Below are 26,407 nucleotides of genomic sequence, written 5' to 3'. Positions count from 1 at the left end.
CTACAGAACAGCTGCAGCCCACACAAAAGGAGCCCACTACCATCACTGCCAAATTGTAGATGGCCGAGTCTCCAGGAGTGGGCCCTCTGTGCTAGAGCCGGGATCGCACCGAGACCAGCACACATCTAATCAAGGTACAAATTCTACCTTAAACATTTGCACATCGATCCGTGACTGTCTATTACACTTACCGATGCCACACTGTGAGACGGCTGAGTCTCCTGCAGCAGGCTCTGTGCCTAGGAGCCAGGATCGATTTTTGCACGAATGAAAGCTCACTTTACACTTACCTTGAAAGTTGATACAAACTACTATAAGTTGGATACAATTGCAACTTGTGCTGTTGCCCTCTGCATATAAAAAGAAAGTACTTTGCTGATCTATACCCACACTTGGATTACAGTATATCTGTATTTGTCAGAATCTGCACTAATATTTATTACATGCAATGAGAAAAGAGTGTGTTCACTCGGACTACAATTAATTATACCTGGAGTACAATTCTGAAGTCACTTGTATTATTGTAGACACTTTATACTAATTTATACCATTGTATTTATATTATTGTTTTTATATTGTTTTATTCCATTATATACACTGATTTTATCTTACACTATCTGTAGTCTAGCTGACCTACAAGGGCCCTGTAGGTCACAGACCACTATAATATTTACTATTTATTAATATCATTTTTTCTATCAATTGTACACTAAAAAAATCTATTTTACAAATAAATACATTTTATATCAAATATTCACAGACCTTTGAGCCCCAATTTCTTTATCTAGTATATTACTTCAGTCAGTAAATAGTATATTATGAATATTTTATGGACAGATGTAACAATTTCCACATGAAGAATCTGGCGGTCATGTAATGGGTGCTGAGTTACCTGTACAGCAAATACATCCCGCATCAATTGGTCCTTTGCAGGCAGTTTTAAAGGAGGTCATTTATTTTAGAGATATGTACAATGCATTCAGAAAGTTTTCAGCCCCTTTCATTTTTTTTTTACATTTTTTTATGTTGTGGCCTTGTGCTACGAGGAAAAAAAAAACAACAAAATCTATTTCCCCCATCATTCTGCATTAAACACACCATAATGATTAAGTGAAAACAAAATGTTAGAGATTTTTGCAAATTTATGACACTTTAAATTTAGCTCTGAGGGCATCTCATTTCTCTTGATCATTTTCTGGAGGAAACTAGGTACTGATCATAACCTGCCCAATACCATCCCTACAGAAAAGCCTGGGACAGAGAGACTGGTCAGACTTGATGGTAAGCTGAATTAAACATAGTACAGAGATATTGTGAATGAAAACCTGATCCAGAGTGCTCTGGACCTCAGACTGGGCAGAAGATTCACCATCCAACAAGACTATGACCCAAAGTACACAGCCAAGATAGCACAGGAGTGGCTTAGTGACAACTCTATGGCTAGTGTGAGCCAAGAGGAAGCACAAGAGCGTGAAACAATTGTTGCTCGTATTTTGTGAACGCACCTACCACTGTCCTACTGCTTGTCATTTTACTGTCCCGGATTAAAGAAGGTGGTTGTTTTGCAACTTTGGTGAGTGCAATCCCGTTCTTACTCTCTGGACTTTGACAACTCTATGAATGTCCATGGGTGGCTGAGCCACATCCCTGACTTAAACCCAATGGAATATCCCTGGAAAGATCTGAACATGGCTGTCCACTGAAACTCCCCATCCAAGCTGACAGAGCTTAAAAGGATCTGTAAAGAAGAATGGGAGAAAATTCCCAAATCCAGGTTTGCAAACCTGGTGGCATCATACCCAGGAAGACTGGAGGCTGAAATCGTTGCCAAAGATGCTTCAACTAAGTAAAGGATCTAAATACTTATGTCAAAGCAAAATTTTATTTCATTATTTTTTATTTATTTTTTTACTTCAGGTTCTGGCACGCGAATGTGAGGAGCGCAAAGACAGAGCTCCGACTTGCCCGTTCCTTACACCCGCTTCCCGCCGCTCTAATCTGCAACCTTTCAGATTATACTCAATCCTATCGGGTACCTGAAAGTCTGGACGATCGAATGAGCCACTTTGTTTCCCGGAGCGGGGATGGACAAGGTCATCGAGCGGGAACTTCTTCACTGCCACTGGGGAAGGCAGGCACGGGCAAGATGGCGGGGGTTCGTGCCACTACTGAGGCCTCTATGCCGAGTACCCCTGCCCTGCAAACGGGAGCGCCAGCCCTATTGTCACAGGACACGGAAGATATTCTTATACCAGGGCTCCCGATCTCTTTCAAAGCACTGGCTGCGTTTCTAGCCGCGGAAGTGGCCAAGCTGCTTCTGCCGGACATTAAACAGCAACTTGATTCCACCGTAGCCTCCACGCTTTCCACAGTACAAGGGGAGGTCTTGTTACATACCAGCCTGCTGGCCGACCTTGAAGAGCGGCTCAGTGTAGCTGAGGAAGAAATCATGGTGACTAAACAACAACTCCAACAGTCGCTGCGACTTACTAAAACACTGCAGGACAAAACAAACTTGGAAAATCTCTCCCGTAGGAGCAATCTGAGGCTAGTAGGGCTGCCTGAATCCATTCCTGGGCATCTACTGTTTACTATCTGTGCTGAAGACTTACTGCAAGCGCTGGGCTTATCTAATCGTTATACAGTGGAGAGGGCTCACAGGCTGGGGCCTTTGCAGTCTCAGAATACCACCACTTCTCCTTCGGCTGAAACAAGACCAAGACAGGTGATCACAAAATACCTGAACTATGCAGATAAGGCGCTTCTTCTGACTACATACAAGAAATTGACCTCGGCATTGATTATATGGGGTCGCTGTGTCCTGCTATTCAATGACTTCTCAGCCGAGGTAGCTAAAAGAGGCAAAGCATTCTCTCCTATATGCTCTCAACTTGTAGCCCAGCAACGCAAGTTTGTTCTGCAATATCCGGCAACACTTCGTATTTTCAAGGCCGATGGCTCCACTGAAACTTTTCGCACTCCAGAGGATGCCCAGGCAACCCTGCAGCTACGGCCAGTAGTGGAAGCAAATGCTGCGAATGAGAACAACAAATGCAGACACCACAAGAGCCTGCCATTACCGACTGTCGCCATGGAGTAAGTACAACATCGTCCTGACTTTTCTCGGACCTAAACTTCTGGCTATCTCTGGAGACTGACTGTAGTTTTCTGTCCACGCACCAGCTCTCTGGACTATGACTTTAGTTCTTTTTTTCCCCCAGTTCTATGATCCTAAAGGCTACAAATTTTTGTTGGACCCCCTTGTGCCTTTCTGGCCATATAGATTAACTCCCAGATTAGATGGAGGACACTATGCTGTTATGTACAGCTGTGCATATCCCTTTCATCTCTGTACCAATATCGCTCTCAGAGTGACTGGAGCGATGATCTCTGACTATAAGGGTTGCTTATGATACACTCTGTCTGGGAAAAAGGGAGGGTGGCCTACAGGTACCGAACATCCGACTTTATAATATAGCAGCCCTCTTCCTGATCTATGGCATTGTTTATGGGAGTGTCCACAAGTGAGGTGCTTGTGGCAGGAAATCCGAGAACTAGTGGACACTATTTGGGGTTGCAGACTTCCCACCTCACCTGAACCTTACTTATTCCATTTTTTTCAGATAGATAGAGGATGATTAAACAAAGGCTCACACATCCAGGGCTGTCATCAGAAATTCTGGAGCCCCTTACACAGCTCAAGGCCTGGGCCCCTCGACTCCACCCATATGCCCATGACTCCGCCCCAGACCTAAATTAATATATTAATGCTATATTTAAATAGTTTAGACATGTGTGGTGAATGAGGCAATACCACATATGTATATGTTTACATAATTTTATTTGAAAAATGGGAAAAGGGGGATGATTCTAACTTTTATTAGGGAAGGGGCTTATTCACATTAATTTATTTTTTCTTTTACACATTTTTTTCACAATAATTTTATCGCTATGATTACGTCACGGTGGTGATGATTAGCCCGCTGGAGCCAATTTCCTACGTTTTGGTATCTAAAGGGTTAATCGCTCGATCGGCGATGTCAGCCATTAGCCATGGGTCCCTGCTGCTGATAGCAGCCTGGACCCACTGGGTATGAAACACTCTCAGCTTTTGAGCACGCTTTAAATTGCAAAAGTGGTTGCAGGGCATACACTTATGCTCTGTGTCCTTTAGGGATTATGCAATAAAAGGAACTAATTAACAGAGCGACCTACCCAAACTATATGGGGGCTCCATATAGTTTGGGTGGGCCCCTCTGTTAATAGTATCCCCCTTAAAGTTGCTGTAGGCCCGGGCCCCTATCAGACTATAATGGGGAAAACTATTTGCAAACAGGGCCTACAGCAACTATGTGGGCACAACTTGCCCCTATATAATTAGTTGTAGGCCTCTATCTGCTGCTTATTGTAATCTCTTTACTACTGGGGTGACACACTCTATCAACCCCCCTTCTTATGTAATCTTCTTACTACTGGGGTGACACACTGTAACAAAGCCCCTCCTCATGTAATTACCTTACTACTGGGGTGACACACTGTAACAAACCCCCTTCTCATGTAATCTCCTTACTACTGGGCTGATACACTGTAACAAACCTCCTCCTCATGTAATCTCCTTACTACTGGGGTGACACGCTGTAACAAACCTCCTCCTCTGTGTAATCTCCTTACTACTGGGGTGACACGCTGTAACAACCCCCTTCTCATGTAATCTTCTTATTACTGGGATGACACACTGTAACAAACCCCCTCCTCATGTAATCACCTTACTACTGGGTCGACACACTGTAACAAACCTCCTCCTCATGTAATCTCCTTACTACTGGGGTGACACACTGTAGTAAACCTCCTCCTCATGTAATCTCCTTACTACTGGGGTGACATACTGTAACAAACGCCCTCCTTATGTAATCATCTTACAACTGGGGTGACACACTGTAACAAACCCCATCCTCATGTTATTAACTTAGTACTGGGGTGACACACTGGAACAAACCCCCTCCTCATGTAATCTCCTTACTACTAGGGTGACACACTGTAACAAACCTCCTCCTCATATCATCTCCTTACTACTGGGGTGACACACTGTAACAAACCTCCTCCTTATGTAATCATCTTACTACTGGGGTGACACACTGTAACAAACCCCCTCCTGATGTAATCTCCATACTACTGGGGTGGCACACTGTAACAAACCTCCTCCTCATGTAATCTCCTTACTACTGGGGTGACACACTGTAACAAACCTCCTCCTCATGTAATCTCCTCACTACTGGGGTGACACTGTAACAAACCCGCTCCTCATGTAATCTCCTTACTACTGGGGTGACACACTGTAACAAACCTCCTCCTCATGTAATCTCCTCACTACTGGGGTGACACACTGTCAGGGCCGGCCTTAGGTGTTCAGGTGCCTTGTGCGAGCTAACCTTGTGGCGCCCCCCCCCCCCATTACCCCATAAACATACACAAAGAGGAAAAAAAATCTTTGTAACAAATATATATTTTTTTAATTACAGATAATTTAACTACAACTCACAGAATTCCCTGGTTGGGAAACACTAGCATACACACACACACACATAACAGGGACTACAACTCCCAGCATTCCCTGGTTGGGAACCACTAGCATACACACACACACACACACATAACAGGGACTACAACTCCCAGCATTCCCTGGTTGGGAACCACTAGCATACACACACACACACACATAACAGGGACTACAACTCCCAGCATTCCCTGGTTGGGAACCACTAGCATACACACACACACACACATAACAGGGACTACAACTCCCAGCATTCCCTGGTTGGGAAACACTAGCATACACACACACACACACACACACATAACAGGGACTACAACTCCGAGCATTCCCTGGTTGGGAACCACTAGCATACACATGAACATAACAGGGACTACAACTCCCAGCATTCCCTGGTTGGGAACCACTAGCACACACACACACACATAACAGGGACTACAACTCCCAGCATTCGCTGGTTGAGAACCACTAGCATACACACACATAACAGGGACTACAACTCCCAGCATTCCCTGGTTGGGAACCACTAGCATACACACATAACAGGGACTACAACTCCCAGCATTCCCTGGTTGGGAAACACTTGCACACACAAACACATAACAGGGACTACAACTCCCAGCATTTCCTGGTTGGGAAACACTAGCATACACACACACGTAACAGGGACTACAACTCCCAGCATTCCCTGGTTGAGAAACACTTGCATACACACACACACACACACACACACACATAACAGGGACTACAACTCCTATCATTCCCTGGTTGGGAAAAATTAGCATACACACAAACACATAACAGGGACTACAACTTCCAGCATTCGCTGTTTGGGAAACACTAGCATACACATGAACATAACAGGGACTACAACTCCCAGCATTCCCTGGTTGGGAACCACTAGCACACACACACACACATAACAGGGACTACAACTCCCAGCATTCGCTGGTTGAGAACCACTAGCATACACACACATAACAGGGACTACAACTCCCAGCATTCCCTGGTTGGGAACCACTAGCATACACACATAACAGGGACTACAACTCCCAGCATTCCCTGGTTGGGAAACACTTGCACACACAAACACATAACAGGGACTACAACTCCCAGCATTTCCTGGTTGGGAAACACTAGCATACACACACACGTAACAGGGACTACAACTCCCAGCATTCCCTGGTTGAGAAACACTTGCATACACACACACACACACACACACACATAACAGGGACTACAACTCCTATCATTCCCTGGTTGGGAAAAATTAGCATACACACAAACACATAACAGGGACTACAACTTCCAGCATTCGCTGTTTGGGAAACACTAGCATACACACACTCATAACAGGGACTACAACTCCCAGCATTACCTGGTTAGGAAACACTAGCAGACACACACATAACAGGGACTACAACTCCCAGCATGTCTTAGGGCTTCCTAAAAAAAAAACTGTGGCTGCGGAAGGGTGCCCCCCCCCCCCAGTGGTCAGTGAGTGACAGACAGTCAGTTACTGACACACACAACAAAAAGTCTGGGGCCAGCCAGCCGGGCCACCCTGGGGCTCCGGGTCCCTTACCCGAGTATGGGTTGTACCCCCTGACGGCGGCCCTGCACACATCCTATTCTTAGTCACGAAATTGTGCCTTCTAAGACACTGGCTCATTCCCACGATTCCAAACATAGCGGAAATCCTTAAAGGGTAACTCTCATTAAAACTCATATTTGCTATTGTACTCCTTGTGGTAAATGAAAAATATTTCTAATATACTTTGTTTAAAAAAAATGAAGTTTTCTATGTTTTATTTGTGGTTGAAAAAGCTCAAGAGCACATTTTCCCCCATCTCATACACAGACTTTGGACCGAAGCCCAAACACAGGAAGTGCAGCCTGGAGTGCTGAGGGGGGGGGGGGGGTTGTCCAACCAACAGCATATGGCAGTTATGTGTGAGAGGAGCTATGATTGGATAAGGCTGGACACACTCCCTCAGCACTCCAGGCTGCACTTCCTGTGTTCTGTCCAAAGTCTGTGTATGAGATGGGGGGTGGAATGTGCTCTTGAACTTTCTGAAGCACAAATAAAACATAGAAAACTTTTTTTAAACAAGGTATATTAGAAATATTTTTTATTTATCATAAGGAGTGCAATAGCAAAAATTAGTGTCCATTTAAAGAATTCCACTCTGTACTTTACAGGGAGTTGTTACTTGCAATAAGAAATTTGGAATTGCACGCTAAATAATTTTTCCATAAGTAGTGGCCTACTTACAGTACTCACCAAATGAGGGGGAGAGACATCACATTGTGGCCCATTTTAAATCTTCTTCATGGTATAGTATAGAGCGTCTCATGGTACCTTAGGGAACTTGGAATTACCTACCTGAGCTGGCCTTCTTTCTGTTTCTTGTGGGAGGGGCGCTTGAATAATATATTTCCTCCTCTGTAGGGATGGTGGGCAATTAAATTGTACATTTCTAGTGTTTGTTCAGATGGCACTGTGGATATAGCACAAATCGACTAGGTCTGTCATGGTCTACTCTCCTACTTGTGTTATATGACCTTGAGATAAGTTGTGTTGTTTGTTCTTTAAGCTATTATTGTGTTTTTCATTATAAAAAAAGTACAATGAGTACAATGTCCCAAGTATCTAAAGATATGACTGTACGCCATTTCACGGGTGACTCTTGTACTTCATTGTTCATATGTTTGCACTGTATGCTTCTGTGAATAAACGTTATTAAAACATTTTTTTTAGTTTTTCAAAGATTTTTTAACCTTCTGCTTCTGCAATTTATCATTATGGTGATTAAATTGTGTTTAATTTTAGCCCAAGGTCACATCGTAACAAAATGTAAAAAAAGTGAAAGGGTCTGATCATTTTTTTAAATGCACTGTATGTAATGTTCTCTGTATTTCAACAACCCTTTTCCTGTTTTATTGTCTTTTTCCCAGTTGTACTGAAGCACAGGGTCATCTTTAAATAGACGATGAATGTGTTAATGACTTTTCCTCTGCACTGGTCATCAGGAGATACTCTTATTGTTCTCCTGAACATTGGATAAACTTAGATACTGGGAGCAGTTTCCTGAAGAAATGGGAGGATCTTACAGGCATAATAATAAATCATAAAGAGTCATAAAGCACACAGTGTACAAACCTAGGAGCTAAAAGTCATTAAGAAGTCTCACATTTCACAGAAGCACATGGACCTTGTTTACTCGGATTAGTTGATCGTCACAAGTAATTTTGGGTTTTCACTAGGTTTTGGAAACCTATATCTCATCTCATTGTTGTTTGGTTCATAGCCTCCTGTCCTTTACCACTTTTTGTGATTCTTGTCACAACTCCGCACAGCCATGTCTTTTAGCCCAGTTATATTCAATGAGCTGTGTGAAGATGAGGAGAACGATACAGCTCCTGATTTAGAGTCTGTTAAAGCCCTGACAGCCAGACTGAAGCTTCAGACCCGCCGACCATCATACCAGGAATGGACACAGAGAGTACAAGCACGACCATGGGCAAAAAGTCGAACCGTTGTCCAAGAGAAACACTCTTCCAATGAAGGGCAAAGCACCCCCAAAAACAGCATATGTGGGTTCAGCTCCATAGATGAAGCTTTACAATGGCTTAGAAAAGAATTGGTAAGCATTTTATGTCACAGATTGTCATGTACTAAATGTATTGAAATGTATAGAGTGTATTTTATTATTATATTGAAATTCCCTTACATTATTATAATAGTAAGAGTGCATGAAGGAAATCAACAAAAACATTTTTCCATGTCCCAACAACAATATGAGTTGGTAGTAGTCTATAGAAGCTACATTACAGATGTATACTACAAAAATCCACTGTGAGCATGATGCCTAAGTCATACTATTAACAATAGTCAACACTTGATTAATTAATTCTTATTCAATTAGCTGTCATCTGCCAGTGGTTACATTTACTTACTTATTACTACAGCTAGGATAAGGTATTTATTACAGGTAGTGCTGTTCATTTCCATCATTTATTTCTCAATATTATCTGGTTGGCTTGGTAACATTACTGATGATTGTCTTCAGCTTTCAAGAATACCAAGAATCTATTTTATAACCTTTTATCTTTCTAAAATAGAACACATATAAGAAGCATGTAGGTTACATAAGAAACAAGAGGCTCTATTATACCAAACAAAATGTCAAAGACTTCTAAACAGTCAAAATAAAGTATGACGTATGCTAGGCTGCTGATGCTAAAAAAACAATATGAAAAAAATAAAACTAGGCCTCATACTAAGAGAACGAAGTAACCATTTAATACTCCAATAGATTCATTTAAAATGAGCCTTTTTAGACATTTTGGGATACGGCAAAGATATTTTTTTCTGAGATGGTTATATGATTAATTTTGCCACATACATGTCCCAAAAGAAGCCCTTTAATGTGTCACCTAGATTTTTCTCCTTATTAGAGATGATTAGCTTTTTTTTCTAATCTGTTTCTAGTTTTTGACTGTAATTTTATTTTTTGTGCATTATTACAGGGGATGCCATCTTGACTGAGCTGTTTTTTAACAATATTTAATAATATGCTTTAAAGCAGGACCAATGGAAATAGGAAACAATAGCCAGGAATGGTCCCATTTGGATTGATTGCAGATGTTACTGAGTATTCTCTGTGAACTTTTTAGAGGTCATGGGGGAAGTTGATCTCTGCTATGAATCGTGGTGGATCCAGTGTTATCTATCTTCTGGTTTCACTTTTCACTGTACTTCTGTGAAAAAGGCATTACTGGGAAAATATCTGTACAGAAGAAGTCTCAGCTTAGTGTTAGACCACTTTAGGCCAGAATGGAAACTGCAAGATTTCGGGTTTATAAAATATACATCGTAACATGGAAAATAGAAGAAAAAAATCACCAAAAATGTAACATTCTTTTTAAACTTAGTACTGAGACATTTTCTATTGAAGAATAGAACATACTGTGGGAATATATATGGACATTTCTCAAAACATGTGCATAGTAAAGGTGGTGTAGTTGCTCTCTGTGCTTCTGTTACATTTCAGCAGTATTATTATTATTATTATTTTTTAAATAAGCAATCAAATTGGTTGCTATGGGCAACTGCACCACTTTTTCTCTACTAAGGTTTTGATAAATCTCCCCCATAGCCTTAGAGGCTTTTACAAACTACATCAAATACCATTAAAGAATATCAATAGGATAAAAAAGAAAAAGGAAAACACAATTAATTTGGCTTAACTAACAAATACCTTCTTCCCTCCTATTGAATATACTAAAAAGTAGACAAAGGTTAAAAAGGAGATTAGAAGAAAGAACACAAAAGAAACAGAAAAAAAAGATATAAGGAGTTAACCATTAACTTTTTATTGTCTGTTTCTTGAATCAATAAATTGAAACCATTTAGCTCACCTAACATTAAACTGTGGGAGTCGATAATAAGTGGAGGCTATTGAGTGCTCCATTAAACAGTTAATATGCGTACCATTTATAATTTGAAGTTAACTCGGAAGCTTCTCCATTTTCCAGTTAGCAGCTATCTTTCACTTAGCTACCATTAAAAGTGTATTACTATAGTTATGTCTGAGGGATGTACATTTTCTAAACCAATGTTTAGAAGGGCTATCTCCGGATCCCAGGGAAGTGATGGACCCGTTATGTTACATAGCATTATATTTATTTGCTCCCATAAGGTACCTAATGACTCGCACTCCCACCATATATGCATAAGGGTACCCGTCTCCCCATTACACCTCCAATAAATTTCCGACCTACCAAGATACATTTTGGATAAAAGGAACGTGGTCTGGTATCACCAATAAAGTAATTTCCTATTCATTTCTAAATGAGAAATTCAGTTAGATATTCTAATAGGTAAAATAAATGCCATCCCCCATTGCTCATTAGAAAAGGGCTTTCCCAGTTTTCTTTCCCATTTCTGACATTTAGGTAATTTCTGCAAATCTGGTGAAAATGCTTCTAATTTTTGTGAAATCCCTTTTTGAAGAGGAGTTTTAGAAAACATTATTGATTAACTTCTTTAAATTGGATTGCTGAATCAATAAAGTTCTGTAACTGTAAATATTTTTTTTAAAAAATCTCCTTCTGTGGTATATTATATTTTTGGACTGTAGCAGAAAAGGATAGAAGGCCAGCTGCATCAGAAATATCAGAATATTTATGTATTCCTCTCTTCTTCCAACTATCATCATTTGTATTAGGGATATGGTACTGGATTATATCAATCAGAAGATCTTTAAGTAGTAGGGTCAAAAGTCAAGAAGATACCCAAATGCGCTTTGTTGCAGTTATTGTGGGAAGATAATAATTTAAGGACTCGAGGAAAGTGTCACAATTTTATGTTCTACTATCCCCGAAAGGGGCACTGTTAATGGAATCCCCAAATATTGTATACATCCCTGTGAACACTTGTATGGGTATCTACTCTGTAAAACAGATTTGGGGGGGCTTATGGAAATGCCCATTATAACCGATTTGGTTGGGTTTATTTTGTAGTAGCTAACCTGACTAAATTCCTGTATTATTTTGGTTACACTCTTCAAGGATTGTTCAGGGGAGGTCAGGCATTCTATCACATGGTCTGTAAAGAATTCGATGCCGATGTGGTGATTTTTACTACCTACCTGCACCCCAAGGAGTAGCTCCCACCATCCATTTTTTTTCCTCTCCCTGCCTATTGCCCATCTATCCCTAACCCCCTCCCTGCCTTTAATTTTTTTTTTTAACTGTCTTTTTGTCTACCTGGTAGTGTGCTCACTTACCAGGCAGACTTCCCCAGCAGGCACAACATCACTGATGCCTGCTGGGGGGGGGGGGGGGGCACTTCCGCCCTTAGCTCATCTATACAGGGTGCCTCCAGCTGTTTCACCACTACAACTCCCAGCTTGTCCTGACATCTATTGGCAATAACTTTGTTATGGCCATGGCCACGGCGCTACCCCGTTACCTTGTTAAATGTTCTTACCAGGTATAGGGCTAGCAGTTGTCCATGCATTTTATAATAGTCATTGGGCAGTCCATCTGGACCTGGGGCTTTATTATTTAGGGGTATTCCTAAAAACTTTTTTTTAATATATATATATATATATATATATATATATATATATATATATATAATATATATATCTCAAATGGCTCCAGAAAGTTAAACAGATTTGTAAATTACTTCTATTAAAAAATCTTAATCATTCCAATAATTATCAGCTGCAGAAGTTGAGTTTGCTATGGGGATTTGATTCTACTCTGGACAGTTCCCGAGACAGGTCACATCAGAGAGTACTTAGACTCAAGAACAACTCAACTTCAGCAGATCATAAGTACTGAAAGGATTAAGATTTTTTAATAGAAGTAATTTACAAACCTGTTTAACTTTCTTGAGCCAGTTGATATGTAAAAAAAAGTTTTTTCCTGGATAACCCCTTTAAGGGTTTAATTGCCCTCAATACTTCCTCTAAGCTTATTGTGGCTGAACGTCCCTCAAAAGGACGGGGGACAGACAGGGGAGCAATGTATCTTCTAAAAAGGTCATTATATATGCCTTTTTGGGTGGGGTGTTGCAGGATCCTCCTTTAAATTATAAAGCCCCCGATAATAATTAGCCAATATGTTGGCTATACCATTGGGATCGGTCACCTTATCTCTGTTTGTATTGTAGATAAAGGAGATATGCCTTTTAGAATGTTGGTGTTTTATTTATTTTTCCGAATGAGCACCGGTCCTATTCCCATACCAGTAATGGGTTAGCTTAAGTTGTCTCCTTGCTAAATCAAATTTACATAACTGTAACTCCTGCAGTTGATGTGTTAACTCAGATATTTCCTACTCCCTGTGCTTATTAAAATTAAGTTTATTCAAGTTACGGAGATCCACTTGTTTAATTTGAATATCCATCTCCTCCTCTGTTTGCTTTTTCCTAAAGTGTATGCTCTGCTTCTGATTTATAAAATGCCCCCTTATCGTTGCCTTGTGTGCACACCATAATGTTGTGTCTGATACCTCCTTTGTATCATCATCTTTAAAATATTGTACTATGTTTTCTTTTGTTGAGTGGAAAAGTACTTGTATATTCAGTCATCATAACGTAGTACGCAGAGGGGGTATATTATCTTTAATACTAAGCAAAATTGGACTATGGTCCGACCATGTAATTAGGCCAATCTCTGTTGCCTCCACCATTCCTAAACAATTTTTTTCCATCAAAAAATAATTAATTCTTGAATATGTATTGTGTCTGGAGGAATAGAATGTATAATCTCTTACGCTAAGTGCTGAACCCGCCATGGATCATATAAATTGTTATTAATGAGTGTTTTAACATAAGTGGTCGTCTCAGCAACCAGGCGCTGATTAGATGAGTCCATTGAAGGCCACTGAACATTGTCAAAATCACCAGAAATAATGAAAACTCCTTTCCTGATTTTTTGAACAATGTTCAGTATTTTTTTTCCATAAATTTATGAAAGATTTTTACAAACGAACTTTCCAGTGAGTGGGGTGGGGATGGAGTCTGAAACAGAATTTTCAATTTATCAGATGACCAAGCGGCTGGGCTAAATGCTATCGGGGCAGATAGCTTTGCTAAGGAGGGGACGCATTCTATAAAGTTATCAGTTCTTTCTTCTAGTGCAGGGATGTTGAGAGGGTTAAAACATGTGGTTACATTGTCCCCCAATACTTGGCTGTGGGTAGATGTTGCAGGTGGATTATGTAAATAGGGCTCTGTGACTTTATAACCCTTTACATTTTCCTCCTCTAATCCATTGCCCTTTTTAACCACATAATGTCCCAAGGTCTGACTGTATTTCAAATCCTCAGCATTCCTTGGTTCCTCTAGCATGCCCACCTCAATACTGCAGGGCGAGTATTGAAATCCACCTTCACCCGCATCAAGGTCCCCTCCGTGTCCGGTTCCATGTGCCTCAGCTCGTTCTTCCCACCGCTCCTGAGCCGCTCCGTTCTGGAGATCGCCTGTCCCCCATTGGAGCTTTGCCAAGCCCCTTATCCCCACTGGTCCTCTGGGGATTCCCCCTACTCTGCTGCCGATGCTGCGCGTCCTGTACTCAGGGCACAGCCGGCGCTTGCCACCGACGTCATTGCCGGCCACCCAGGTTTGATGGCCACGGGCGACTCCTTGTGCATAGTAGAGATTTTGCCTGATCTGCTCCTGCCTGGCTGCTGCACTGGTGAATAATAGGTTATTGCTTTGGCTGGGCATGTTCTTTTTTTGCTCTGCTCCTGGTCATAGTGTGTCCAGCAGATCCCCTGTCGTTCCTTGAATTGAAAGAAAGCAGTAATTGTTCCCTCAGTTGTGCCGAGTAGTAGTGGCTGGGGAATGTGTGGGTAAGGCCTCACATTGCATGATCAGCGGTCCCACTGCGCTCAGCTAGCCTCTTCTCCCTTAGCCGCAATTGTCTCTTTAAAGGGACTGTCCAAGCAAAATCATATTTGCTTCTGGGCTTCTATAAAAATACTATACCTTCTCCAGTTTTCCGAATCTGCTACTCCAATGCTTTTGGTCCTTTACTGGTCTCTATCTTTTCTGGGTTGTATGCTGTCTTGTCACTCATTGGCTGAACAAGCAGGTCCTTTTGTTTTATACAACCCCCCAGCCCGGAAGCAAATTTTTGTTTGTTTTTTCTTTTTGCTTTAACTGTGCATATCTCTATTATTTAATTAATTAATCTTTGTAGATGAGTAAATAAATATTTTGTTTATTTCCACATTGCCTCCAAGACCGTCTGAGACTTATGATTATATTCTATACTGATACATTGAAATGTACAGCGGAAATTCCCCTTGCAGATTTTGTTGCTACCCATTGACTTCAATGGGCCCCCAGAAAATCTACACTGGATGATGTATTTGTGAACATACCCTATAGCTATGTTGCTGTGTACACAGTGGCTGGCATTGTCATAATGTAGGTATAAACAGTAGGAGAATGTTGATATGGCCCCAGCTGAGGTCCTGGAGAGAGGAAGGACATCTGTGCTGCTACTACTGTGGTTTAGATCTTAAATGATTACCTAAAAAGATGTAAGCGGAAATCATTCAAGAACCTCAGAGCTATGGAAAGGATAGGGTTGAGTAAAGAAGCATGTAATGCTACGTTGGAGCTATATGATGGGAGGATTTCTCAATATACCTTTGACCAAAGGCTTCAACGTATGTCACTGCACAGACATACTGTGACATATGTTGCACATAGGCCCCCAGGGGTCCCTGTGTATATATATATATATATATATATATATATATATTTTTTTTTTTTTTTTTTTTTTTTGCAAAGAATAAGTACAGTATATTGTATGTCAAAAGTTTTGATTGGTTGGGGCCTCAGTGTTCAGACCCCCGCTGATCTAGCTAGATATAGCTGGGAGAAGCATGCTTCACTCTCCGGCTGGCCACAATCTCCAACCAGTTGTAGTAGGCTGAAACTGGACAGAGATCACGACTGATCAAGGTGTGGACTACCATGTGCTTCACCTGGTTATATCTAGTGATGTAAAAAGTTTTTTTTTTATGTTGACAAAGACACTTAAAGGGACCAATCTGACATGAAAAATGCAAGTGGGCACATACCCCAAGTGAGCAGTTTGTTTTCATCAAGTGGTTAAAGACCATAGAATTCATTTAAATTGTTATTTATGTCTTTGCAATTTGTTTGTTTGATGTTGTGATAATAAAATGTACCTACTTGTTTTATACAGCAGGAGATGCAGGCTTCAGACCATCTTCTAGCACGACAGCTAATGCTATTACGTTCCCGAATTTCGCAGTTCAAAATACAGCAGACCTGCGAGAGGCATAAGGAGATGCTAGACGATGCTACTTTTGACCTAGAGGGTTGTGATGAAGACTCTGATTTACTCTGCAACATCCCGCCACGAGCTGCCTTCTCTCTTTCAACTCCCCTTAAACACATTGGGGTTACGCGCATGAATATTAACTCTCGCAGATTTTCACTGTGCTAAGATTTGTATACTAAATGCATTTCAAAATAACATTGTCTAATAGCTTGTTAGGTATATACTTTGTAATATGCTTCATTTAAAGGGGTATTCCAGGAAAAAAAACTTTTATATATATATATATATATATATATATATATAATCAACTGGCTCCAGAAAGTTAAACAGATTTGTAAATTACTCCTATTAAAAAAATCTTTATCCTTCCAATAATTATCAGCTGCTGAAGTTGACTTGTTCTTTTCTGTTTGGCCGTAGTGCTCTCTGCTGACATCTCTGCTTGTCTCGGGAACTGCTCAGAGTAGAATAGGTTTGCTATGGGGATATGCACTTAGACAGAAAAGAACAACTCAACTTCAGCAGCTAAAAACTACTGGAAGGATTAAGATTTTTTAATAGAAGTAATTTACAAATCTGTTTAACTTTCTGGAGCCAGTTGATATATAAAAAAAAGTTTTTTTTCTGGATAACCCCTTTAAGGGTAGTAGCTTAGGGGAGGCTGGTTGGCATTTGCCAGGTAGTGTCCTAACACGGCCCTTGTTTTTTGGCTCTCTTATTTAGAAAGCTGCAGGGGTAGTACCTATGTATGATTATGCCTACTTTTATGCTGTAGTGTATGGTTGAACACTATAAGGCTGGATTCAAACATAGTATTTAGGTCAGTATTTTTAGTCAAAACCAGGAGTGGAGCAACACAGAAAAAACAAAACTGGAAAGATTTTCACCTTTTTTGTGTTTTGGATCAATTTCTAGTTTTGGCTAAGATTACTTACCAAAATACTATGTGTACTCAGCCTAATGGTGGTCATTGTAGCTGTAACTATGTTATTTCTGCTATAGGATTGGAGAGAATGTGATAACCACAGACTACTAGATCCCATGATTACTGATGACACATTTTAGATATTGGAGTGTGATAAATTTCCAAAAACATTTTTTAACTCTTCTCAATGCCAATACATAAAACCACTAACACAGCTATGAACTGCCAAACTGCCCTACACTGCTACATATAATTTTAGCAGCTTGTTCCTCTTTTTGACGGGTTTAAAGGGGTTATCCAGCAACAGAATAACAAAGTTAATTTCTTCCAAAAACAGCACCACACCTTTCCACAGGTTGTGTGTGGTATTACAACTTGGCTACATTAACTTCAATGGAACTGAGCTGCTTCCACTGAATATATATATATGTCTGTCAGTGAGCAGCAGGAGGGTTAGTAGAATCCCATTGAATTCAACCGGACTCCGCAGCAGCCGAATCTCCGACGTGTGAACAAAGCATGCGCAAATTAAACTGAAGAAAACATTGTTACTATGCCATCAATGTTATTCAAATATAAAATTTTGAAAATAACATCCCCTCCTCCTTCATCCATTCATACCCCTTCCCTTCATCCATCTTCTCCCCTCCTTGATTAAACTTAATAGACGTGTCTTTTTTCAACCAAATTATATATTTAACCATGTAACCAGATTAAACAAAGTCTGTATTTTTTTTTATATTAAAATAGTTTAATTAAAATGTATCATATTTTTTATAATTAAATCTGGACAGAGAAAAATGTTTTTCTTTCTAAACTGTTTTTATTTTCTGATTGTAGAATGTTTTATTTTCTTTGGTGGCAGCCATCTTGCCAGAGCTGTTACAACGGTCTATTATCAGCATTAAGAGATGTGCTTTTCAGCAGCCTCATGGACATTAAAAACTATTGTCTGAGATGATCCATTGGCTTCTCAGTATTGTGTACATAGTGCAAAGGCTGGGAAAGGGAGGAGGCCTCAGTCATGGATCCTGAGTTATCTACTTCCAGCATTATAATAGACGTGTCAGTTGTAACTGTATCCTGCCTGTCATGATTTCAGGAAAAGAAGCTTGATTTAAACAATGGATTTTTTTTTTTACAATCCCTTCAAGTTTATATTTATATGATTTGCATGATTTATATTAAAAAAATTACAGAAACTTCAAGCATCAGTCACACGTTTGTAGAAAACCTTGCACAAGATGCATTGACAAATCTATGAAAACGTTCTTGTGGTAGAAACCTCTGCAACCAATCAAAATGTTATCAATACTCATTCTCATATGTCTAAAAACATTATTTTAGCACTTAATTCACTTTGTGCCATGCCCAGTGAGTCTGAACCGAGCAGTGAGGCATACAGTCTTGCTTTTGATAGGAGTACCTGCCCCTGTATTTAATTCACATAAAATGAATATCAAAAGTTTGGGATTAAGATTAATCCAAATCTTTCGGAGATTCCCAACAAAATCGATTTTTATCTAGTCTTGGATATTTTCCATAGAGAAAGCATGTTATTTATGGTTTTAATAAAACTAACTACATTAAAATCACCAGTGAGCCCCCACTGGACTGGGAAATACTGCAAATAGTTACAGGGTGAATTGACGCAGTGTAGTATATTGCCCTATTTGTCACAGTGTTTACAGCCTAAGTAATGCCAGCCTGCTACTGCACCAGAGCACCATTTTTGACATGGCTCTTACCGGTAGCCCTGTGGCAGTAGGTGAGGTTAGCGATAGCCACTTGACGGGCTAATGCTAATCCCTGGCTTATTACCGGACACAGTCTATCAGACAGCTTCTGCTAATAAGCCTCTAAAGTTCATACTAGGTAATTCCCGTGGAATTCCGTGGGTGGAATTCACACGGTGAAATTTAACATTAGTGTGAATGGGTCTTCTGCAAGACCCGTTCACACTGAGCAATTTCAGAGGCTAAAATTGTTCTGCTCAAAGAAAGAGCATGTTCATTCTTTGAGCAGAATTCCGCGAGCACTGCTTAGCTGTCAATGGTGAGGGTGCAGTGCAGCGCAGTCCTACCGCTGAAGAATTTCAGCGGCGGCTGCCAGACTGAATCTCCGCTTGCTGAATTCTGCGAGTGGAGATTCAGTGAGATTTACCCAATGTGAACGCAACCTTGCAGAACAAATACCCCCACTTAACCCTCGTAAGCAATTTTTAAAAAACAAAAACAAAGCACTGGCCATTAATGTAGTCCACCAAATGTAGTCCACCAAATGTGACATAGTCCACAAGTTACACATATCTGAAAAACAAAAAAGAGCACCCATAAAATGTGAGGCTGTGTTCACACATTACATTTTTAACATGCCTTTTTTTTTCAACAAAAAAAAAAAAAAAAAAAAGGCAATGTGTGAACAGAGCCTGGCTCTTCTATATTCATGTTCCAATATTTTCATCTGTTTTACAATCTTTTTATTGGGTTTTTAAAACATAAAAGACATTTTTAACATAGCATTGAACAGTCATGACATCTCTTACATGAGGGGATCCATCACATAAAATAATATACATGCATGATACAAGGATATTATCGCAAGATTACACGTGGGCAACGATCAACCCCTCAATGGTAATTTATGTAGAACAACAGGTAACTATTAAGTCCAAGGTAGGACTAGAGTAACAATGGAAAAATTATTAATCAATACAAGTAAAGATAAAAATAAAGGACAAGTGTGCAACTAGCACTGTTACTTTAGGTTTAATCACTCTGTAGTTCTCATTCTCTTGGGTGCGTCCGAGTGGTCGGACTTCATCTTCTCCCAATATCTTCATCTAGTGTACCATTTCTACAGGGGCAGGGCTACAGAAGAAGATTGACAGGTACATGGTCAGGTACATGACTCCCTAGTGTGAACCCAGCCTCAGGGAGTTCACATGTATCAGATTTGACTTGTATTTCTCTAATAATTTTGTGCCAAAATCTGTGTTAGTTCTGGTGACCATCCAGAATTGATGCAGATAAGCATGGACCAAGAGTAGTAAGTCATACATACCTGACATGTTCAATATATATGAATATATACAGTGTTGTATTTATACTGCCATCAGCCAATTACTGGCTGAGGCGGGACATTGGCCAGTGGCAGTGTGACACTCTGGGCCCAGACATAATTTCGGGCCCAGGCACCACGATTTGTGGCCAGGGACCAGAGTTAGATACCGGAGGCACCAAGGGAACGCTGTGTGTAAAGGTTTTTATTTTATTTACTGTGCAATGGCCAAACCACTGGATCACCCATTTAACTCCTGGTTTTCATAAACTTATGAATCATAATTATCTTGTTTATATTACATAAACTGCTTGCAGTACTGAAGAGTAGGGGTGTTTCCTTGCTTGCCCTCACATCTTATGTGCGAACGTCCTGACTGCTCTGTGCACTGAGGCTCTGTGACAAACCCCCAGCTCACAGGGCAGGCACAGAGCCCTGCATGTCCTGCCCACATTTCCTGTATTTTGTCTCAGTACAGAAACACACACAGGCAACAGCTGCAGGGACAAGACAGTGTTCTGGGCAGTGGAGGGACTCCCAATGGTAAGAAGTATAGAGCATTATTACACCTAAAACACCAGTTTATATTACAACTATTAATTTTATGTTATTATCTACATTATATAAAAAGTGAAAAAAAATATATATATATATCCCAAGGTAACAATAAAAGGGAAAGAAGGGTAGACTAGATGGATCAGGGGTTTGCCAACAATCTGCAATGTTTTCCTATGAAGGGAGGTTTGGTGTTAGTCTACGCCTTGTGTAATACTTGTGACAGAATTGTGCATAATTGACAATTAAATAACAAAGGTAACTGTATCTGTTGACTACTGGTTTGCATTACTCATGGGATCAGTGGCAGGGGATGAGCCTTGTCTGGTTTGGAGTTGTGTATGACCCGCAAATGAGGATGTTGAGGTGGTGCAGTAATATAGAGCCAAGCAAAATGGACAACAGTGCTCATTGATGGCATGGGATGCACATTATTGATACTTTGTTCACATGGCTCAGAAGGGAACTCTATTAAGATGCTACTTCCTGTAAAACTCTGCCCTCAAAACTCTAACATACTAGATCTGGTTCTTGTGTGGTTGTATGTATAACCATTATTTTCATAAATGCATGTGCAATGAGAATGTCTTTGTGGTTATCCTTAGCGTGAAAATAACTCATGAATGTGGGAGGAAATAGGCGATCAAAGGTTTTAATCTAACAGAGTCAAACAGAAATACCAACTATCATTTAAAGAACTAAATACACAAAGAAGTTGGAGCAGCACTCTATATTTGATCAAAAAAGTGAAATTGAGGCTGCATTTTTTTAAATCAAAATGTGACCCTCATACACCAAATGGAGGAGGCGTCATTTCAAATGGGATCCTTAACACTATTACTCTACTCACTTTTTTGGGGGCATAAAGCCTCTAACTGGGTGTATGCAGGATCCAGCTATCAATCTAAAAACCTCCATGTGGATATGGAGGGGTGCATGGCTAAGAGTGGTTACCACTCCAGCTCACTTAAATTGCAAAAAAACACACACAGGGGTGGGCGTGGTGCGGTGGCTTGCTGGGGTAAAGGAGTGTGGTGAAGAAGGGTCAAGGGGGGCAGAGGAGGAGAAGGGAGGAGTCTGGGGGGACATAGGGGTCTGGGGGAGAAGGAGACAGAGGAATCTGGGTGGGACTTAACGGTCTGAAGGAGGATTTAGGGGTCTGAGAGGACAGAGGAGTCTGAAGGAGGAGGAAACAGATGGATCTTGAGGAGAACTAAGGGGTCTGGGGGAAGAGGAGTCTGAAGGAGGAGTGAACAGATGGGTCTGTAGAAGGACTAAGGGGTCGGGAGGGGGGGTACAAACAAGTCTGAAGGAGGGGGCCCAGGGATCTGGAGAAGGACAATACAGGAGTGGTATTCAACCAAACTGAGAAGAAACAGTGTATGGCAGTATTATGGCAGTATTATTTTCAGAAGGCATGGTGTGGCAGGGTTATATTCAGAGGCAGTGTGTGGCAGTATTTTTTTCTGGGGCACAGTGTGTAGCAGTATTATTTTCTGGTTTAAAGTTTAGATGTAGCACGAAAAAGTACTGGTATCTGGACCAGATGAAAAATAAAAGGAATGACTACAGAGAAGACGGCACCTGTGAGTCACTAATATCATTGTGTATGCTGTCCGACTGTCCCATTACTTCTGCAGTCACTATTAAGTACTACAGTGATGATGGATGAAACTGTACCTCAGGCATGATGGGAGTTGTAGTTTTGCAACAGCCAGAGAGCCACTTGAAAGGAAGTGAATGGTCAATCTCAGCAGTCGGACCCACACCAAAAAAATTGAGTGCATAGGCTAAAGTGCCTGGTACTATTTTTGGTCCCAGTCCGGCCCTGCTTCTCACCTACAACAGTTCCACCTAAAGTTCTAGCCACATTAGTCACCCATGACAGCATCCATAATGCTTCCGCAATCCATCCACAAGTGCTGGATTTGTGGTCTAGCTTTAACTTTGAAATCGGTTTGAGTGGCATTACTTTTGTAAATGTGGCAGTTAAATAAAAGCTTCACTGTTCTGTGTTAGAGAAGAGGAATACTTCCTAATTCCACTATGAGGTTACTTGTAGGGCTCTATCAGTGATTGGGACTCCTAGGAAACTGGGGTCTTTACAGTTACTTAGTATGCCACCCCAAAAAAACAGCTTTATGTATAGCATAAGCTAGTGACAGACAAAAGTTAGTTACAATGAAGTATTGCTGACATTAGTGCATGCAGCCATGCTTATAAAGTATTTACAAATGTTCTCAACTTTTTATATTACCTCAACTGAAACGCAAACATGTGTGTCAACTTTCTTTTCCTCTGGACAGGTTTTGATAAATCTCCCACAATGTCCATGACTGTGCAGCAGAAGTCCAGGACTAATAGCTCCATTATACTTTAGTGGGGCTAATCCTCAGAGTTTTTGTTTTAAATATGTGACATTGATTTCTTTCCACAATAGCAGCAAAAATCTATGCAGAAGTTTTCCATTACATTTGAACAGTTGCGGAACCTCTATTCACAAGCTTGGGATGTGGATTGTTGCATAGGCGTTCGCACAGGGTGTGCCGGTTGTGCCTGGGCACACCCTAATCAAGCCATGGGGGGGATCCGCGGCTGCCACTGAGCAGCCCGCAGGGGACCCTGTCACATTCTGGACATCCCTGTGTCCCGAAAGATCTTTTCGGGTCACAAGGATGTCTCAGTTACCTTTCTGTGGCGGCCCCTGCGTTAACTTTAAAACGCAGGGGCCGCCGGGAGGTAGCGCATGCAGGGACATCACTGACGTCCCGTGCGTGCACCCATAGCAACGGAGGAGTAGAGCATTGACGAGGAGGATGCGCGCCGGCCGGCATGGTTAGTCAACAGCACCAGCTGGCAGCACATTATCTTCAGTGTTCCGACCACCTCTCCTCCAGTCCCAGGAGGAGCGGTGGTCGGAACACTGAAGCGGGGCAGTACACAGACATACAGCCTCCAGCCATACACTGTATATGTACTTAAAAGGGGATTCCTGTAATGACAACTTATCACCTATCAGCTAAAGCATTAGGGCCATTTTACACAAGCAGACAGGCTAGGAGAAATAAACGCTGATCTCAGTGATTTGGTGCTTGTTAACCGGACATTAGAATTGTCTGTGCGGTCCTATTTGAAGTTTTCGCCTGCACACCACTGTTTTACACGTGTCCTCGATTTTTATTTGTGATTTAAATGGGCACTGTCATTAAACATGATTTTTAATATTTGATTCCTTATGCCAAAGAAATAACTTTTTTTATTTGCTTCCATAAAAAACAAAAAAAAAAACAACGTTTTGTGTTAGTTTTCTACTGTATACTTCTGGCCACCAGGGGGTCTCCCTTCTTGGCCAGAACACATTCCGTCTGATCAAAATCTCAGATTTTGGTCTCCTGCTTGTAATGGCAGGAGACCAAACTCAGGAAGCGTTTCCCTGCACTGAGCTTAATTGACAGCTACAAAGAGCCTCACTGAAAGCTGCAAAGAGCCTCACTGAAAGATACACAGACTGAAAGCTGCTGCACAGAGCTTGAGGTCTTCTATTTATCACAGCACTGCAACGATGTGAGGGCGGAAGTGTTTCCCCAGCAGGCTTCAGTGGTGCCATGCCTGCTGGGAAACGCCCACTTTCTCCTGCTGGGAGATTGCACTACGTGAACAAGAATAAAGGTATGATACAGAACTTTTTACAGCTCTGACAATTTTTTGAAAGGGTGGGAGGAGTGTTAGGGGTAGTTTGAGAATATAGCCTGAGTTAATTTAGAAGTGTTTGTTGTTCCTCAGCTAAATGCTGGCCCTTTTACACAGTCCAACAATCAAGAACAAACATTGCTCGGAACGCACATTTGCCATATAATCGGCACATGTGAAAGGGCCTTTACAGATCAGACACTTATCAGATGATTCTAATTATTCTATACCCATAAATATCATCAAAATTTAGTTTAAAAGAAAGATGACTTGGAGGTGACTTGGGTGTGTAATGATATTATTCGGCATCAATTGCATCTAGCGTAGGGCTTTCTAACATTTTCTACTAGGGCAGTGTTTCCCAATCCAGGTGTTGCAAAACTACAACTCCCAGCATGCCTGGACAGCCTTAGGCTGTCAAAGGCTGTCCAGGCATGCTGGGATTTGTAGTTTTGAAACATCTGTAGGCACCTTGGTTGGGAAAAACTGCACTAGGGTCTTACTATTGAAACCCGTTCCGTGCTCTGTCTTCATCAATATTAAAAGGGTTATCTTCCAAACTCCCAGTCACTTCCTGTTACTCAATGATTCCCAGCTGAGATGTTCCATTCTCCTTGTCACCCCATCCACTGACCTGTCTCCACATCTAAGACTAACATTGTAGATGTCCTTTATGCTACTTTACATCTGCTGGCAGAGAGGCTGAAGAATATGGAAAAGTCAATGGAACAGCGAGACAAAGATCGATAAAAGCCAAAAAGTGAATAGTAGTGCCACACACTTGTCTTGTCTCATTCTCCTGATCGGTGGGGATCTCAACACTTAGACCAAGACCGATCAAAACCTTTCACATGTCCCAGTGACCTGTCAAAGGTTTTTCTAAGTGACAGTGTCCATTTAAATGTTATGGGACACTTTAATCAGTTCTCCAGCATCTGACATGACATTAAAATACGGAGTCTGTAGTTCTGGTCTGTGCTGGTCTAAATGAAGTCTAGACTAGAGAAGATCAAAAGCAGTGAAACTATGCATCTGCCTGCCCTAGGATGCTGTGATGGTTAACTTGTTAAACGTATTGACATGCATTTCTACAAAGACAGCATATTACATATTATGGGTGTTAGGTTATGTTCACCTCTATGTTGTAGGCTCAGTCTGGAGTCTATGTAGCAGATTCTGTAATTGTTGACAATTACGCTGTGCGCTGCGTGTAGCCATATTTTTCCCATAAAAATGATTGACACCTCGGCAGAACCTGATGGATCCCAATATGGTCCTAAAGCAGTTAATTAATCAATACTGGTGTCTGTTATGTAACTGTTGTGATATTGTTTTGTGAGATATATTTATAACGGAAACCACTGCGTAAGTGTTTAGAGAGCCTTGTATTCCTGAGATGGGAAGCTTTTCTCTGGTGTACTCTGACTGCAATGTTGGGAATTAATCATTTCTTTTCTCGAAACTAAGGACAGGTGGCAGATACTTCGCAAGGGTTGTTTTGCCATCTAGTAGATTAACAATGTATGATGACAGGTTTTATTCGATAGACTGTAATTTACACTGCTGACCAAACTAATAAAAACCCAACAAATATATATCTTACCACTAACTGTTTCACATGGTGCGAAAGAGGTTCAAGTATGTAGAAGTAGGTGGCTATGAATAGGAAGCCTGTGCTTTTGTGTTACAACCAAACCAACAATTCTAAGCAGTAAAAATAGAGAACTGAGAATTTGGTGGCTGTGTTTGATTTCTTTGATTTTTCTTGAACCAATGTGGATGATA

At 40.9% G+C, this 26,407-nt stretch overlaps 2 protein-coding genes across 8 annotated transcripts in view; one reads left to right on the top strand and one right to left on the bottom strand.

Annotated features, from left to right (window-relative positions):
- The window catches only part of LOC130355976 (myotubularin-related protein 9-like), a 134,930-nt gene that overhangs the window by 46,801 nt on the left and 61,722 nt on the right, over window positions 1-26,407 (bottom strand). For 2 of the 7 annotated variants that reach the window (XM_056556928.1, XM_056556929.1), the window contains exon 5: window positions 16,281-16,379. The exons of the other annotated variants lie outside the window; for them this stretch is intronic. The gene's annotated coding sequence lies outside the window, so the exon portion shown is untranslated. The remainder of the gene's footprint in view (window positions 1-16,280; window positions 16,380-26,407) is intronic. 7 annotated transcript variants of the gene reach the window in all.
- On the top strand, window positions 8,682-16,660 carry FAM167B (family with sequence similarity 167 member B). The gene is made up of 2 exons (XM_056556934.1): window positions 8,682-9,198; window positions 16,294-16,660. Exons 1-2 carry the CDS (start codon window positions 8,914-8,916, stop codon window positions 16,555-16,557), a joined length of 549 nt encoding a protein of 182 aa, XP_056412909.1. The 5' UTR covers window positions 8,682-8,913; the 3' UTR covers window positions 16,558-16,660.

The sequence above is a fragment of the Hyla sarda genome, chromosome 2 (genome assembly GCF_029499605.1).
Source record: "Hyla sarda isolate aHylSar1 chromosome 2, aHylSar1.hap1, whole genome shotgun sequence".
Taxonomy (NCBI): domain Eukaryota; kingdom Metazoa; phylum Chordata; class Amphibia; order Anura; family Hylidae; genus Hyla; species Hyla sarda.
The sequence above is the reverse complement of the archived record's forward strand: the minus strand, read 5'-3'. Positions and strand labels throughout refer to the sequence as shown.

Bases quoted from the DNA above. Each gene is read 5' to 3' on its own strand.
- FAM167B (XM_056556934.1), top strand. From the start codon at position 8,914: ATGTCTTTTAGCCCAGTTATATTCAATGAGCTGTGTGAAGATGAGGAG. The intron at 9,199-16,293 runs GTAAGCATTTTA...TGTTTTATACAG, and splicing joins AATGGCTTAGAAAAGAATTG to CAGGAGATGCAGGCTTCAGA.